Raw genomic sequence first — 16669 nt, forward strand, 5'->3', positions numbered from 1 at the left:
ACTCGTTCCCGACTTCGTGAGTTGAGTCGGGGCGACGTTTCCAAACAAGCTTGTGGACACTCGTCTCGAAAGTCGTACGACAAATGACGCTGCGTGCATGTGGATTGTGGTCCAGATCCGACCCGTGTATGGTCCAAACAATGAACCCGATTCGTTTATTCGGCAACGGTAACGGATCCACTACTTAACGCCACCACTTCACGGGGCGTCGTTTTTGTTCGCCGCGCAACTCCAGGAAGCGATTAGAGAAAACGAATCCCCCGAGCCAGAGGACGAGGAGAAAGAGAAATCCCTAAACGAGCACATCCAGGGTTAGGGTTTTACCACACCCCAGCAATGGCGGGCGCCGGCATGCACCCCTACCACCAGCAGTGGGTGCCTCCACCCGCTCCAGCTGTCGCGCCTCCCGTCCCCGTCGATACCCCCAACCGCCCTCCCGCTGACGAGGTACGCCCTCTTCCCCGGCTGCCCTCGTCCTTCTTCCCTTTGATCCGGTGGGGATCGCTGGCATATTGATGGTTCCCCCTTCCATCTCGAAGATTCGGACGGTCTTCATCACGGGCCTCCCCGGGGACGTGAAGGAGAGGGAGCTCCACAACCTGCTGAGGTGGTTGCCTGGCTTCGAGGCGTCACAGATCAACTTCAAGGCGGAGCAGCCCATGGGGTTCGCCCTCTTCTCCACGGCGCAGCATGCCATGGCCGCCAAAGACGCGCTTCAGGTGATCTCCGCAGCTCTCGTGGCCGGGTTATTTTGTTTCTTGATCTCGTCTCCGGCCTTGTTTGATGTCTGAGTTTATCTGCTCAGGACTTGGAGTTTGACGTTGAGATGAAGTCCGCCCTCCACACAGAGATGGCAAAGAAGAACCTTTTTGTCAAAAGAGGTGTGTTTTGCTCGCATACAGCGGCTTCGTTTCAATTATTAGAACATAATTAAATCGCAATCCTTTTATTTTTACCAATTACATAAATTAATTTAGAAAAATTAACGCATTTTTTAAGTGAAAGAGCCCTAGTAAACTATTTTACGTACATATACAAACTTAGTATACGCTCGACTTTGCCCCAAGATCTATCCCAAAACGTCTCTCTGCATGAACCAAATACCATTTTTTACTTGCTTTCATATGCCATCTTAGGACTTTTTAGACATCATCTTGACATTCTTGATGCTTTTGATGAAACATACATGTTCATAATTTGTCTGGTTATGATGCTTGTTTTTACAATCTTGGTCCCTTATTTTTGTACAATTTAAGTGCATCTTGTATAATATAATTTCAGCTGGTGATTCTTTTAATAAGCACATGATTGTGCTGGAATTTACCGTTGCATTAGCTTATTTTGTAACTTAATTTGTTCTGAAAATTTATGATGTGAGAACACTATGGCTTTCTGCCTTTCTGCGCTTCTGCTTTTATTTAGGTTGTCTTTGATTTTTCATTGTGTAGGTGTGGCATCTGAGTCGAGTTCAATCGATCAAAGTAAACGTCTACGGACTGGTGGAGATTATACTCATGCAGGCTATGCAGCTCCACCATTTCATCCACAACCAACTCCTGTTTGGGGAAATCCAGGGTAATATAATGGATCATAATTAATTTTATTCGGACCTTTCTACATTTGTGTTTCTAAATAATCTCTGTCCTTAAATTCAAGTGGCTATATTGCCCCACATCCACCTCCACCATATGACCCATATGGAGGTTATCAAGTACCTCAGGTAGCCATGACCACCCCTCCTCCCCTGCCAGCTTCCAGTCGTTATGCCCCCGTTCAGGTAATATATATTGTTGTTCCCCCAGAGTTCATCACTTTGTCAGAATGGATTTTTCAGTTAATTTAATTTGTTCATGTCTTTTGTCTTCATGATCATAATTGTATGGCTGTGTAATGCAACCCTAATGAGCATTTCCTGTTCGTTATCCCGGTTGTTATTTTCAGTTTTGTGTTCCACGATGAATTCAATTGGTGTTATTGCTCTTAAATCTTGATAATGATTTTCAATCCTAAATTTGGTCTTTTTGTTGTGACATCAGTGATGATAAGATACCAAGTATTAAATAATGTACTAATTGTTTTTCATAATTATCAAGCTGGTTTCTTTGCGACATAAGGATAGAATCAGGGTTTGTGAAAAAGTGGAGCCGGATTGAACTAACAATGTATTTCATGCACATGCATTTGGGAACAAAGATTTTTTTACCATTTAGAAGGATGCCTATAATGAAAATTTTGGTAGGGTACTAGAAATCCTATCTTAGATCTAGAATAAGTGAATGTGTAGTCTGATTCATGAAGTTTAAACCCTAAAAATCTAAATTAAGTGGATCCATGTGGCAATTTGATTGATGTTGCATCTACTCTGGAAGAAAAAAAATCCCACTGGCAATTCAGTTATGTGCACTACAGGTAAACTGGTGAAATGTTATGTGGATATTTTTTAAACTAGGAATGTCATGTTCACAACAGGATCACATCATAGCATGATTTACCTGTCCGCCACAAGTTGGAGTCAAAGATGTTTCCTTAAAATATCAAAAGTTTTCTATCTGATGTTTTTTTGGGCAAAATTTAAGATGATGAAGCTTTTTCAACATTTAACTGAGTTGTATCTCAGAAGAGTAGTTGAATTAGGACAATACAGACACATTCTCATGGTTCCGATGAAGTTCTTGAGCATTTTCATGAACCTGAGGCCAAAGACAATCTTGATTTTCTCATCTTTTCTATTTAGGCTTTATGTTTGGAGAATAGTATGAGATATTAGAGACCAATTGAATAGAAGAATTATCAAATTAATTTACAAATATCTAAATAAGGTGATGGTTGAGGAATTTTTGCTTGAACTATTGGTTCTGTTATTATTCTTTGCTGTCAAATCATTTCATTTGTATTGTGTGTTGTTGCCACTTGTTTTGAATTGGTTCAGTGATGAAAACAAGCCTTACGAAAACGACCAATCATGTAATGACAATATGCAAAATATTTTATCAAACAAAATCTGACAGACTTAATTGTCAACCTTAATGATTTATAGATTTGATTTTGTATTAACTCTTGAATTTAAGTTTGCACCATTTACTTGAATGCAGTCTATATGGCAAACATCATTGAATAACTGAGCCAAGAAAGATATGCAATGTTATTATTAGTAGAAACAATCACCTGTGCAGTAGTTTCATTATTTTGCCTGAGATTAAATTCGCAGATTGAATTTGGGTGCTAAAAGAAGTTGGTTACTGGAGACTTACTTTATCTCTGGAAGCTGATATTCTGCTATATTTTTTATGATGTGTTCCTGTTACCATTTTTTGGTTACCATAGTCTGGAAGCATATTTAGAGCATATGTGAAATTACCAGTGCAAGCTATCAGATACTCTTTACTTATTTCATGTCTTTCCTCTTTATTTTGCAGAATAATAAAGATAATCCTCCATGCAATACTCTCTTCATTGGAAATCTTGGTGAAAATGTAAATGAGGAAGAAGTCAGAGGCCTTTTCAGTGTGTATGAGTCCTAACCTTTATATACGTTTGCATCAATGTTAATAAAGGCTGTTGAGTCTCTATAAAGGCTGTATGTGAACTCTGGTCACCCTTTTTCGTTCCAATATGCAGTCAACCTGGTTTCAAGCAAATGAAAATCTTGCGGCAGGAGAGAAATACAGTTTGCTTCATTGAGTTTGAGGTAAGTGTGTAAACATGTTAAGACAATGACTGTAGCTTTAACTTGTCTTTTTGCTCTTTGCATCAACTTTGTCTAACCATTCTGTCTGTCTTCTCATTCAGGATCTGAATAGTGCTACGACTGTTCATCAGAATCTGCAGGGTGCGGTTCTTACTAGTTCTGGCCGCGGTGGCATGCGAATTCAATATCCTTTTTTCTTTACTACTTTTCATCAGTCGCTATTATCTAGTTGAGTACATAAATGGAGTTAGATTTTGTTGATCACATTTGAAATCTTGCTCTTTAATTTGTTGTTTGAGGTGTAGTGGTGAGCTTTTCCTTCTTGGTTTTTCTCTTTGTTGTCGTATGATAGTGCCAATAGTAGTTAGTATAATTGCTTATAGCAATGTCCATTTTGGTGTTATGTATGTTTTATAATTAGATACAACCTTCTTTGCCTGTTTCATTATCCCTTGATCTGCTTTTCTTGACTTTTCAAACATTTTCAAAGAACCCTTTTGGGCGACGGAAGGACTTCATCAATGGTGCTGCATCGGAACCTAACGGAGCTCCTACTTACCAGCAGTGACACAAAGGGATGTATTTTTGCTCTCTTTGCTCAATCATGAAGATTATGGAACAGGAATGGATTGCATCATGGAAATTACACAAAAGTTATCATCAGCATCCTTGTGTGAATGAACCTGGTGATCATGAGTGTCATTATCATCTTTCGCAATGCACGAGTTCTCAAAAGGCATCATGATCTGTTGGTAATTGTGCATTGGCATCATCAACATGGATAATTGTTCATCTATATGCTGTTTACATTGTTCAGTATGATCTGCTATTTTATTATGCATCGGCATCAGTGAATTCTAGTTTATCTGTGCAGTTGAAGCACTATATTTGTCTAATGGACAATATGGTCGAAACCGACCATTCTTGCATGGCTATACAACTTGATCTTCAAGCAACTTGCTATTGCAATCTCATTGCATTGAAGGAAAGCTGCCAGAACTCATGTCATGTCATGGCATATCATAGCTTGGGACCATGGGCCATTACATTATCATCAATCCACATTCAGCAATTCATCATTCATGCTTTTGCTTAGCAGCATGAAACTGATCAATATGTTTTTTACCTCCAGGCTTGCATAAAGCCATTATTCGCAGGGTTTGGTGGTCTGTGTTTGTTTGCAGAATATTTTGAGATGGAGCACACTTCAGTGCTATGGTGGTCTTTGGAGATGGAGCTGAAAATGTCAAAAGTTGGTAAGTTTCCTGTGAAGTGTGGATGTCTACATCCCTGATGTAGCTGTAGCTACCATTCTAAGGTGACTTGACACTATGTGGAGATATAGAAATTGATAGGTTTGAACATTTCAACTTAGTTAATTGGGCATCTATTGGAGCAAATTCTCAAAGTAGTCAAGCTCCATTGTTGGATGGATTCCAAGCTGCTGGAGTAGAGATAATAAGGCCTTCTTGATTGACTGTTGTGTTTTATTTTTTTTTGTTTTATAGGATAAAGGCTAAGTCCATTTTAAACTCTGTGCCGGATTAGCTGATTTCCTCATAGCATTATATGGATAGGAATTTTCATTGGTGGGAAGCTGAATTTAGCTGGTTGCTTTATTATCATCATATGGCAATGCAATAATCAAAGTGTCTTTCTAACATAATAGGGGTGGGGGGGTGGAGTAATTTGAAACTGGCCATGCTGCTATGCATTTGGTATGAAATAGACAGTCCGGATATGCATTAACAAGGGAAGGGATGGTAGGAAAAAGAGTGATGTGCAGGACTAATTTTATAGTGAGTGCAGGCAGTGTTTTCTTTGGACCTTTTGTCATGCTTGGTTCTTTACTTGCAGTATATTTTGGCAGACGAAGCACAGAATTGAGATCCACTAGCGGACAGCAGCATCGTTAAAAGATTGCATTTACTCGTCCTGTCGTTCCCCATGTGGTGCCCGATAGTCTTAGGTAAGGTTTTTAAAAAGATTTTAAGGTGTTAATTAGTTTAATTAATAACAAGTTTTAATAAATTATCATAAAAAAGATAAATTATCACAGGCTGTTGAACTTTGGATAAACCCTATCTTCCCTACTTATAATCTATGCAGAGAATGGCTATCCAAACCTGAAAGCGATCCCAGTAATTATGTTTGGATGGCAATAAAGAAATTATCAGACAGCAGTTAGGATCAGATGCCAAATGTTACAAACCAATCAATCATGAAGGGCGTTGACAATTGAAGAAATTTTGCTCACTGCATTGAATCTGATCAGAATCATCAAAACCTAGCAAACACCACCGGCAATAATGTGGCAACAAAGAATAGAAAAACAATCCATAATTTGCATATTGCAGATTTGAGTTCATAAGAAGGTAAATTCCAAAACAGCCCAAAGGCAAATACTGGTTTAACAACTTGTTTTAAACTTTATTCCCTGCAAGCTGAAAAAAGTCAAACATTACACGAACCACTTAGCTGTAGTTGGAGCGACCTTCATGCAATTATCAAACTGTCTTCATCTCATTTCATGCTTCAGGTGAATCGGAACGGATGGCTGATGAGCAAAGAAACAAATTAGCATAAACAAAATTTTCTACAACATAAATTAAAATTTAAAACCAAAACACCAAGTATAGCATACTCGGATGGTAAAAAAAAAATGCCATGTAATTAACTTTTGGACTAATTTGGCAACCATGCATATCCAACCATAGTTCCTTTGACACTCACATTTCATATACATCACATTATTCAGCATACTCATCATAAAAATTTGACATAATTCATATAGGATATTGAGTTCTCTCTTAAGGAAGTGATTTTGAAGTTCTATAAGTTGGAATTACAAAGAAACATCAATAACAGAAGAAACCAAAGAATATAAGATCTCTGATCTTGCAACAAGGAAGTTAGCAAGGAGGTCAATCTACTAAGATTAATAAGCACGGTGGTCTTTGGGATTCAACTCATGAAAAGGAAATCAGTTGCAGTTTATCCTTGATCAGTAAGACCGGTCATACTTCACACAGGAGCATATGTAAGCCTGGTTCTGAAAGATGCTATCACTTTAACTTTACAAATACACTTGATATGACATGCGAACAACATCAATGAATTAGATGGGTGTATATTCTGTTTCTCTTAAATCAAGAGCTGATCAGTAACTATGCTCCTAAACAAAGTGTTCATAGAATTCAAATAACTTTAGATATGAGTATCATGCAAGATATCATAATACTCGTGCAGATTGCTTCCGAGAACGAAAAGGTATTATGAAAGATATCTTATCCATTCAGTAACAATTTTAAGGACAGAGAAATGGCACAGTAAGATATGAGTACTTCTCAGAAAGGATCCTAGAGAATATACAACTTGTGAAACCATAGAAATAACTAGTCTGATGGCACGCATCAAGAATGACCTTAACTCAAGAAAATCAAATCTAGCACTTACTCATGTCCATGATTTTCAAGTATGGCAACCATCAAGAAGCCCTTAACTTAAGATAATAAAATCTAGCACTTATTCATGTCCATGATTTTCAAGTAAATGTGAATCACATTACCATATAGAAGATTTTGGGCTAGAACATCTACAAAAGGAGAAAACCAAAGCGACTGTTTAAGCAGTAAGGTCATGGTGTTGACATGAGACTACTACAAAACAATACTAGTCCAATCACATTACTGTACAGAAGATTTTGGGCAACAACATCTACAAAGGGAGAAAACCAAAGCCACTGTTTAAGCAGTAAGGTCATGGTGTTGACATGAGACTACTGCAAAACAATACTAGTCTGACTATTTCTTGCTCCATCTGATTAATAGGTTTGTTGAACCCTCTCTGATGTCAAAATCATGTCACTGAAAACATTCGGTATTCACCAGTGATTTACTTGGATTGAGAGACAAGAGAGCAACCTCCAGATCCTCTTTTCTTACCAAGAGAGAAACTGTAGAATTTTGTCATCTTCACAAAGTATAACCCTTTATGCGGATTTGGTTCCTGGAGGATTTCCAGAATGACCCTAGAATCCAAACACTAAATAAATTCATGTTATGGGCTAAGATATGATTTGATGACTAATACAGCAATAGAGTAGCATACTCAGTGAAGTCTTTCATTGTCAACTCTTAGCTATGACATTGTATTGGGACATGAAGGACTTTAAGCCTACAATGAGAAGAAAGTAATTGATGCACTAGTCTCTCATGATTGAGGATGCAAATGTTCCTTTCAGATCAACATGATTGATCCCATGAGCAAGTACTGAGTTTTGAACCTATTATTGTTATCACATCTGAGTTTAGTCGCACATTATAAGTGGAAATGTGGAAAACACAGGTAAGTTTGTAAGAGTTTTATGGGTGTGCCATCATTAACTTGGCTTACACATCCTAAGTCATACGCTGGAAGTGAAAGAAGACTTAGGATAGCTTCTAAAAACTTGATGGATATACTAAGATTAACTTCGACCTAAGCATCCTGAGATAGTAGTCCAGTTCAGGCTCAACAAAGTTAATAGGTCAATGGCGTCGAGTCATGATGGTTGCTCTAATCTTCAGTGTATCACACATATAGAAATTCATTATTGCCACTTTAAAGGGTCAAATGCATGATTACTCAAGTTGGCTCACAGATACAGGATAATGCTTCTACTTGCCATCATTCTCGACCGCAGGCAAATATATTGATAAAGAATGATGCTATGGACAATATAAGCAAAATTATTTTTCTCTATTTCCACAATATAAGGAGGAACAAGAAAAAGAAAAGAAGTGGATCACCCACACCCAAAGGGCAGCAAGACTGCGATCTAAAATTATCAGGGCACTTGATAACGTTTCCACCACCTCCAATCCGACAGTCTAATCCGACATCTAAAGATCATAGACAACCAAATACCTAAATCCATAATTGATCGTGCCCATCAGTTAATCCGTCATGAGCAAATCGAGATCCCAAACACACAATGCAGAAGCCCGATGACCAGACGAAGGCTTGAAGAAGGAATCAAGGAAACAAAAAATACTATACAGAAGCATGTAACCCACTAAATCCCCCAAAAAAATTCCAATCGCCACGTTGTAGCCAATGGTATCGTTTCAACAGACAATACGAAAAAGGCATGATCTTTCTCCTAAAACGAAACCCTAAAACAACCGATTTGACTCTTACGAGAGCTTCGGCATAGTAGCGAAATCCATAAAGAGGGATTAGCCTTAGATCAGAGAAGGGGCGACTCACAGGGCTTCTCGGGCTTGCCGTCGGCCCACTTGGAGACGATGAAGTGGACCTTCTCCCGGGCGACGGCCTCCGATCGGTAGGGCTCCTTGAGGCAGCCCCGCACGAGGGAGGCGCAGATGTTGGAGTAGGTGATGTACGTCATTCCCGCCGCCCTCCAGAACGGCACCGCCGCCGCTGTGCTCGCCATCGCCTCCTCCTCTCTCTTCTTTTCCCACACAACAGTTCTCCTCTTTGGGGCATCTGCGATTAGCTTAATTAACAGTTGAGGACATTTATGTCATTTCATGCAAGTCCTGGACGGGCCGGACTACTTGAGTGGAGGTAGAGTGGGCCTTAAAAAAGGCCCATTAAAGGGCCCAAATTGCTGTAATGTGTGTTAGCTTTGCGTGGAAAAAAAAATTAAAAACACTTTTAAAAAATAAATTACCAAATTTACAGCTCAGCATCTTATTATGATCTCACAAAATTGTCAGAAATTTCACCACTTACCCTTTACTAATAATAATAATAATAATAATAATAATAATAATGATTATTCCTATAATATTGATGGTTTTTATTTTTTATTTTCCTTCCAAAGTAGTATGGAAATAACTTCATTGCTTATTGTTTAATTTATTTTTTATAGTGACGTTACTTTCTCTTTGTTGGATAAAAAATTAATATGCATTAAAAAAATAATAAATCAGATTCATGAGGTTCTTTTGCAAACCCTAACTGGTGTGATTTATGCCAATGATCTCAGCAGCCGCATGTGTTTTATGCCACAGTACTGTGCTTCTTTTCCTTGGGAGTTTGTGGAAGAGGGAGGACTCATTGCTTTGAGGGTGCCTTTGATGGCTCCTTTTACCAACAAAAGTTGCTGCTGACTTCTATATATTTCTTTGGCTTTGCGTGGCTGCGTCAAAAGCTACTTTTGTTGATCTCTCTCCTGTGTGGAAAGGCTCCACACCATGTTCTCTTGGCTGAGATATAGAGTGAGCAAGGCTTAGTGATCCATGCATGCTTGTAGTAGAACTCCCTACTATTCATACTGATAGGAGATTACAGGATGAGTAGTGTGATGTCGCATGTTAATTTGATGCACAAGCTGCATGCTCAGACTGTGGTCTGAGTTGGAATGATGCATGCATGAAGCGTCGTGTTCAGAACTCTCTCTCTCTCTCTCTCTCTCTGTGCCTAAATAAGTCTGATAAAGAGTGAGAAACAAGTCTGACAAATGCTGAACATGAGGCATGCTTTCCGGTAAAGGTTCGTGTCAAGATGAGTGGCCGTCGACCTCATGTATGTAGACAACCAGCTCTAGAGAATGATGATGGCAACTCTACCGCCAGACACTGTAGACATGGCAGACTGACCATCTTTGACAGCACTTGAGCTTTCATGAGAAAAAGGAGCAGACCACAATCACTGTCTCTTTTGTACGTGTTTGTAGGTGACCTCTGAGCCCATCTCTCATGCTCTGATCTCATCATATGTGCCACAATAATATATGTGGAATAGCTGAGGGAGATATGGCTGCAACGAGAGGAAGCAGGTGGTAGGCAAAAAGGCAATGAATGGAGGCACATGCATCACTGTTGCCGGAGGACCCTCTCCTCCCTTCGAGCTTCTCGAGAAGTGTAAATGACTTGTCTTCTTCTGAAGCATCGATCTTTAGACACCTGTGAATGAATGAGCCGTGTGCAAATTCCCTTTCTTTTCTATCTATCTAACCTGAGGCAACTTTTGAGCAGGCCATGCATTTAATCTGCTGCCTCTTTTATCTTTCTTGACAGATGAATTCACACGACACATCCCTCGCCGGTGGGTGGGGTTGAATTTAATGGAGGCCCGCCGGTTTAATGCTTTGCTTACAGGGAAAGGGTGTGTCCTCCATTGGAGTCAGCACAAAAGGTGTTCGAGAGTTGTCTTTTGGCATTCCTGGCAGCAGGCAGAGATTGCATGAAACATGCAGCCAACGCCTTCTGCCACTGCATTTAAAATAAGTGGCCTATCTTCTTCCCTCTCGGTCACTGCTTCTCGGTGGAGAAGACACCTCCACGTTGTATTCCTGAAACTACTAATTGTTGCTGCACCAATTGGAACACACACACACACACATTCTACTAATTATAATGTTAGACACGACATATGACTGCAGCATTACATGTAACATACACAACAACAAGAGAATCCTATATCAGTGCTGATGTCAAACAAAAGATCGGCTAAGAATATGATTTAGATTGATGAACATGTTATAAACAGCCTCATGATTCTAACTTGTTTGGGTTTTGAAGCCTCAGTATCCCAGCAGCATCCTAAGAGAAAAAACAATAGGAAGCACTGTGTGATGTTCATGTTGTCCACAACCCATCGACGGCAATTGCCACCGACGTCGGCAGCCACTCACGGTCGCCGGGACTCTTTGCTGGGCCCCCTTTCACCACCGATAGCCTGACGACCACCACGCCGTCGTCTGCTTGCAGATTACATTTCAGTTGCCTCAAGTTGGGTATTAGCACCCTTTCGGACCATTCGTCGAATGCTGCTCCCGCGAGCCATGCGCCCGCGACGATCCGGTCGACGGCGTCCTCGTCGACCTTTATGGAGCATCCGTCGCCCATTACGGTGGCAAATTTCGTCGATATTGAGTCTGATACGGTCCTTCTCAGAGGGCTGAAGTCCACAGGATTGAACATTATGGTATTCTCCACCAATTCCATCCATCGGGAGGCAGAGGACGACGTCGAACACTTGACGGCCAGCCTTCCATTCTCATGTTCGTGCTCGGTGGTGAGGTCGCTTGAGTTCCATGAGCCCTCTCCGGCTGCGTCCTCCATGGCTACTGCCAAGTTCAAGTCCAGCGATATGCCTACGCCACACGACGACTGCTTCCTCAGTTTCGTTGGTTGATCACCATTGCCGAGCCAATCGGCACAACGCTTTCCGGGGTTCTTCTCAGCTGAGAGCTCCAGTTGCCACCCATGACCGACGGAGTGCAAGATCTTCTCCTCTAGAAGGATGAGGGATTCATGGCGGCTCTTGAGCTCTTCCGGCAACCAACTCGAAGTGAGGACGAAGATGACACTCCCCAAGCTGACCTCCCGGCCGTACGAGTCGAGCAGTCGACCCCGTTCCATGGCCCGCTTGATGCCTCCCTGCACGACCCCATCTGCCTGATCTATATCCTCGAGCACGACCACCGAGAACGGGTTCCGGCGCACAGCCTCCGACACACGATCCATCGGAGTCCTTCCACGCGAGACCATGTTCGACTCTCCATCATCTCCATTAGAGCATGTTGAAGTGCCACTGAAACGAACCATGGTCGGGGCAGTCCCGAATAAGGTCTCCGACAGCGCGGTGGCCATCGTCCTCTTACCAACCTTGTCGGGGCCGATGAGAAGAAGCCAAGTGTCGCCTTTAGCACCGCCGCCTGGCCGCTTCCAGTTCTCGGGTTTGGAGTGCATCAGAGCAGTAGCAATGGCGGAAGCTGCTTCCTGTTGCCAGCCAACCTTCTCGGTGAGCCCCTTCAACAGCCGCTTGAAGGCATCTTTCTCCGAGATGCCGGTGACTTTGGCCCTCTGCTGGATCGAGAATCCATCCTGCGTGCACTCAGTGAAGTCCTTGACGCGCTCTGCATGGGTCTTCTCCAACAGAGCGTTTGAGGCTCTCGAGTTCCCGAGGACCAGATCAGTCTTCACCGGGCTCCGAGGAAGGCTACATGGCTGCTCACTTGATGCGTTCAGCATAATCTTTCTCCGGTGGACGAGGTTTCGAAACAGTGTTAAGTCCGAATCAGGCTGGGGAGAGCCGAGGAGCACCGTATGAGAGAGGCTGGGGTGAAGGCGAGAGCACGTGTCCTGCCATTTCTTGAGCAGCTCCTCCGTGCTCTGCTTCCCCATCAGCTCTTGTTCCTCTTCCTTCGCCTGACACAAACACGATTCAGATCAAAGAAATTTTAGCTTTCAGGAAACACTACCGTGCTTCGACTATGGAATGTGTATCTGTAAACAAAATGAGACCTGAAGAAGACTAGTTGATGGTTTCGTGCCACCTCCATTGCTAAGCTTAGCAAGCTGCAGCCACTTCGGCAATGCCTTGTTGTCTTCAACCTTGGAAGGCGATTTCTTGATTTCCTCGGTGACAAGCCTGGCCAGTTGATGCTTGTAGCTCTCCATGCAGACAGAGCACAGGATTTTACCTGAAGAATCTGCGCCATCGGGAGGTTGACTTCTGGTTATAGCAGCGGCAGCGGAGCTGCTAAGATTACCAATGACCCCAAGCCTACAATTCGAATCAATAAAAGAATGGTTGATGCTTGATACCAAAAGTGTTGTCCGCAAAATGAGATCTAAGGAAGGCATTTAATCCATTCCAAGAAAAAAACACTGAAATCTATCAGCTCCTTTCCTAATTGAATGGCAGCGTATTGTGCAATCCAAATAGAGAACAAAATCAAGACACCAGCAAGAACTTAGCAGCGAATACTGCTAACAAGAAAGGGAAAAAGATCTCACTTTGGGAATATACGCGGCCGTGAAGCGATCGGCAGCACCTGCAGATCCCAATCATTCTCCATCGCCGGGTAGTAGACCTGGCACCGGAGGTACGTCGCGCTCGTCGCCGTGCCAACCAGCCACAGCCGACCGTGGTCTTCAAAACTCTTCACAAGCTTCCCCATCTCCGCCACCACCACACGGCCGACCTCGCAAACGATCTGCCTCGTCTGAGGCCCAGCCGAAGCTATTGAAGCCCCGCCGGGGCTCTCCACCAGCCAACTGAGGTCTCCGAGATCAAGAACCACGCCATGGCCCCGGCTCATCTCGGTCTCGATGGAGGCGCCCAACTCTCTGATCCATGCGGGGATCCAGGACAGGTCGCTAGCTACGGCGGCTGTGGCCAGTTGCTTCGCGAAGGAGACGACTTGGGCTGTTTGGAGTGGCGGCGGGGCGTCGCCAGATTCGATCTTCTGTAGTACCTCCTTCATGACTGCGTCCGGATGCGAGTCACCGACAAGGACCGGATTCCGTTTCTCGGATCTCAGCAGAATGTCCATCACCCGCTTCACCTCCTCTCTCCGGGGTTCCTCTAGGCCACCTCCGGCGGTGGCGCCACTGCTGTGTCGGTGCTGGTAGAAGCGGGGATTCATGTAGAGGTTGCGGGCGGGGGAGGCGTGGATGCTTAAATTGTGACTGAGACCGCCGCCGAGGGAGGAAGCGAAGAGAGCAGGGGAAGCAGGGGAAGTGAAGGTTGAAGCGGGGGCGGTGGTGGAGGAGGATGACGAGGAAGAGGACAGGGATTGCTCGACGACAGCCTTCACAGCGGTGGAAGAGAAGCTGGCCTCGCGCATAACGCGGCTGACGGAGGGGTCGTCGAGAATGGAGATGACGAGCTGCGCGAGCTCGACCTTGACAGCGAGGAGCGGCGTCTGCTGCTGCTCCGGGCATCCACGGCGCTGGTGCGCCTGGGCACGCTTGAGCGCCGCCTTGAGCGCGTTAGACATCGGCGGCTCAGCAGTCGAGTCGGCGCCGCCGCCGCCGCCCCCGCCTGAGGAGGAGGATGAGGAGCAAGGGAGGCGGTCCAGGGCAACGGAGAAGCAGAGATCGAGGGCGCGACATCGGAGAGGGTGGACCGTGTCAGAGAGTGAGCTGACGCAGGCCCGCCGGAGTAGACCGGAGGGGGCAGCGACAAGGGTGGCAGCCACGTGGAGAGGGGTGGTCTGCCCGTGCTTCCGCCGCGCTGCCTCCTCGACAGAGCGGGTCAGAACGCTCGCCGCCTCCGGCGTCAGCGTCTGCAGGATTGCGCTCAGCCCTCCCCTCATCCTTCTCTCTCTCTTCCTCTCTTCTAACAGATAAAAATCTCACCTATAAAAGCTGACAACCGATAAAAATCTCACCTTTCCAAGCTTACTGACAACGAATCTGAAGAAACCCCGCAAAAACACAACTTTTCTCAATCGAAACAAGAAGAAGAACGAGATGAACAGCGAGCCGCCGAGGAAAACAATTCCCTTTCGACTTGATTCCCTTCTGTCACAAAAGAACAGGACTCAACGTAAAAGCCAAGGCCACTGTAGCTAATGCCCGAGGGGAAAGATGACACCTTTGGAAGAGAACGGAGAACAAGAAACCCAAGAGTTTTAGTTTGTTCACTCTCTCTCTATCTCTCTTTCTCCTCTTGTTTCAGCAGCAAAGTACGGAGTCGAAAAGGATCAAAGAAAGGATGGTCGAATAGAAACTTCCTTCTCTCACGAGCTGCCTCTCACCTCTTTTTCCCCTCAGGGAGAGAGAATGTGAAATTGCCTTGTGAAATGTGAAAGGAGAGACAGAGAGGATATAAATTCTAATGGTGTAGGCGTCCTGAGAGGCTGAGAGCCATCTCCTTCTCCTACCTTTCTCTCAAACACCTTTTGGATGTCATTAGTACGTTAGACCAGCCTTCTCAAAAGGCCTTGTCTGCTTGTGATGATATCATGTTTAGGTTGGCTTGTCATGATCTATTGTTTATTCTTTCTCTCTCTCCCTTGCTTTTCGATCCTTAGCTTTCTGAATCAGTTCTTTCTTTCTCTCAATCCTATCATTTTGACGTTTGACTATACTACCATGAGTTGTCTAAATCTGTTCGTGCCTCTCTCTCTCTCTCTCCTCCCTCACTTTTTGATTTCAGCTTTCTGAGTCACTTCTTTCTTTTCTGACGTTTGACTACACTCCACCTACTACCATTTTCTCTCTCCTCTGCCAAATACCTTCTCCGCGTATAGAACTGATACGACCTTTTCTCCCATTCATAGTCTGCCTCTACTGTACTATCCTGTCTACAACGTAAATCGATAATAAATTAAAATGCATGGGATTCAATATAAAGCTGAATGAAACATCGGATTCAAAACTAGTGAGGTTTTCGTCTCTCTCTCTCAAGCATCAGTGGTTTCACACGAGCATTATGTGTTCACTCCCCTTCAAGTCTCCGAAGTCGGCCAAAGGGATCAGATCGTTGTCGTCATCATTCCTCGTCTCAGTACTGCCACCAGTCTTCGCTCCATAACGCGCTCTCCTTTCGCCTTTGTCGCTCTCTCTCTCTCTCTCTCTCACGCGTTTCTCCAGCAGTTCGGTAGACCAGGAGGAGTAGGAGTTGAAGCGACTCGCCGTTTGGCTCTTTACTGCACGCCATCTTCTCATCGGCTTTTCATCGAAACCTTTTGTGTTCCCTCCTTTCGATGTAATCGCTGTGGTCCATGCAGCATCATCAGGTTCACAGTAATCAACCCCACCTGAAACAAGACGAGATCGAAAAGGCTGCTATTCCACCATTTTTTCCTCTCCTCATCAGAAACTACTTGCTCCAAAATTCAACCCACCATCACAACATCACATGTCGATCGAAAAGGCTGATCCACGAGCATGACGTACCCAACACCAAGCTCTTCGATCATGTGAAAAGAAATAGGCATCTGGATTGACATGTTTAAGATATATGGCACTAATATTTGTTGAGAGGGGGGAGAATAATTCCAAAAATCAAATGAAATCGCAGCGATCAACAAGCTAAAAATATATCAGAAATTTTTTTGCTCTTGAATTTTGAAGAAATACTGTGATGTTTACAATTTGAAAGGCTAATCAGTTCCCAAAATATTCATACGGGAGAAGCAGTCAAGAGGTATCTTTAAACTGAAATGTGGCCGCTTGTCTTCTTCTTGGAAAGTAAATTAATTTATGGGTTTGAGAAGATTCGCATATTGGG

At 43.5% G+C, this 16669-nt stretch overlaps 3 protein-coding genes across 3 annotated transcripts; 1 reads left to right on the top strand and 2 right to left on the bottom strand.

Moving 5' to 3' along the window:
* Positions 1–212: 212 nt before the first annotated feature.
* On the top strand, positions 213–4525 carry LOC103972311 (uncharacterized). The gene is made up of 9 exons (XM_009386612.3): positions 213–447; positions 540–719; positions 806–881; positions 1449–1575; positions 1657–1777; positions 3417–3508; positions 3619–3688; positions 3790–3872; positions 4169–4525. The coding sequence occupies exons 1-9, from the start codon at positions 337–339 to the stop codon at positions 4254–4256; spliced, it is 948 nt and encodes a 315-aa protein (XP_009384887.2). The 5' UTR covers positions 213–336; the 3' UTR covers positions 4257–4525.
* Positions 4526–6013: 1488 nt separating this feature from the next.
* LOC135631180 (ATP synthase subunit epsilon, mitochondrial-like) lies at positions 6014–9168 on the bottom strand. Its single transcript, XM_065138642.1, has 2 exons — positions 8939–9168; positions 6014–6245 (listed from the first exon to the last, which is right to left on the bottom strand). Exons 1-2 carry the CDS (start codon positions 9123–9125, stop codon positions 6217–6219), a joined length of 216 nt encoding a protein of 71 aa, XP_064994714.1. The 5' UTR covers positions 9126–9168; the 3' UTR covers positions 6014–6216.
* A 1976-nt stretch (positions 9169–11144) lies between these two features.
* LOC103972339 (protein SMAX1-like) lies at positions 11145–15298 on the bottom strand. Its single transcript, XM_009386646.3, has 3 exons — positions 13444–15298; positions 12949–13210; positions 11145–12852 (listed from the first exon to the last, which is right to left on the bottom strand). Exons 1-3 carry the CDS (start codon positions 14745–14747, stop codon positions 11278–11280), a joined length of 3141 nt encoding a protein of 1046 aa, XP_009384921.2. The 5' UTR covers positions 14748–15298; the 3' UTR covers positions 11145–11277.
* Positions 15299–16669: the final 1371 nt, after the last annotated feature.

The sequence above is a fragment of the Musa acuminata genome, chromosome BXJ3-2 (genome assembly GCF_036884655.1).
Source record: "Musa acuminata AAA Group cultivar baxijiao chromosome BXJ3-2, Cavendish_Baxijiao_AAA, whole genome shotgun sequence".
Classification (NCBI taxonomy): domain Eukaryota; kingdom Viridiplantae; phylum Streptophyta; class Magnoliopsida; order Zingiberales; family Musaceae; genus Musa; species Musa acuminata.

What these genes read in the sequence shown, in the direction of transcription:
- LOC103972311 (XM_009386612.3), top strand. Translation starts at nt 337, where the DNA reads ATGGCGGGCGCCGGCATGCACCCCTACCACCAGCAGTGGGTGCCTCCA. An exon ending in GAACCTTTTTGTCAAAAGAG is followed by an intron (nt 882 to 1,448) that starts GTGTGTTTTGCT and finishes TTCATTGTGTAG; the next exon opens with GTGTGGCATCTGAGTCGAGT. An exon ending in CCTGTTTGGGGAAATCCAGG is followed by an intron (nt 1,576 to 1,656) that starts GTAATATAATGG and finishes CTTAAATTCAAG; the next exon opens with TGGCTATATTGCCCCACATC.
- LOC135631180 (XM_065138642.1), bottom strand. Translation starts at nt 9,125, where the DNA reads ATGGCGAGCACAGCGGCGGCGGTGCCGTTCTGGAGGGCGGCGGGAATG. An exon ending in CGGCAAGCCCGAGAAGCCCT is followed by an intron (nt 6,246 to 8,938) that starts GTGAGTCGCCCC and finishes TTTGCTCATCAG; the next exon opens with CCATCCGTTCCGATTCACCT.
- LOC103972339 (XM_009386646.3), bottom strand. Translation starts at nt 14,747, where the DNA reads ATGAGGGGAGGGCTGAGCGCAATCCTGCAGACGCTGACGCCGGAGGCG. An exon ending in CGGCCGCGTATATTCCCAAA is followed by an intron (nt 13,211 to 13,443) that starts GTGAGATCTTTT and finishes TTCGAATTGTAG; the next exon opens with GCTTGGGGTCATTGGTAATC. An exon ending in CATCAACTAGTCTTCTTCAG is followed by an intron (nt 12,853 to 12,948) that starts GTCTCATTTTGT and finishes TGTTTGTGTCAG; the next exon opens with GCGAAGGAAGAGGAACAAGA.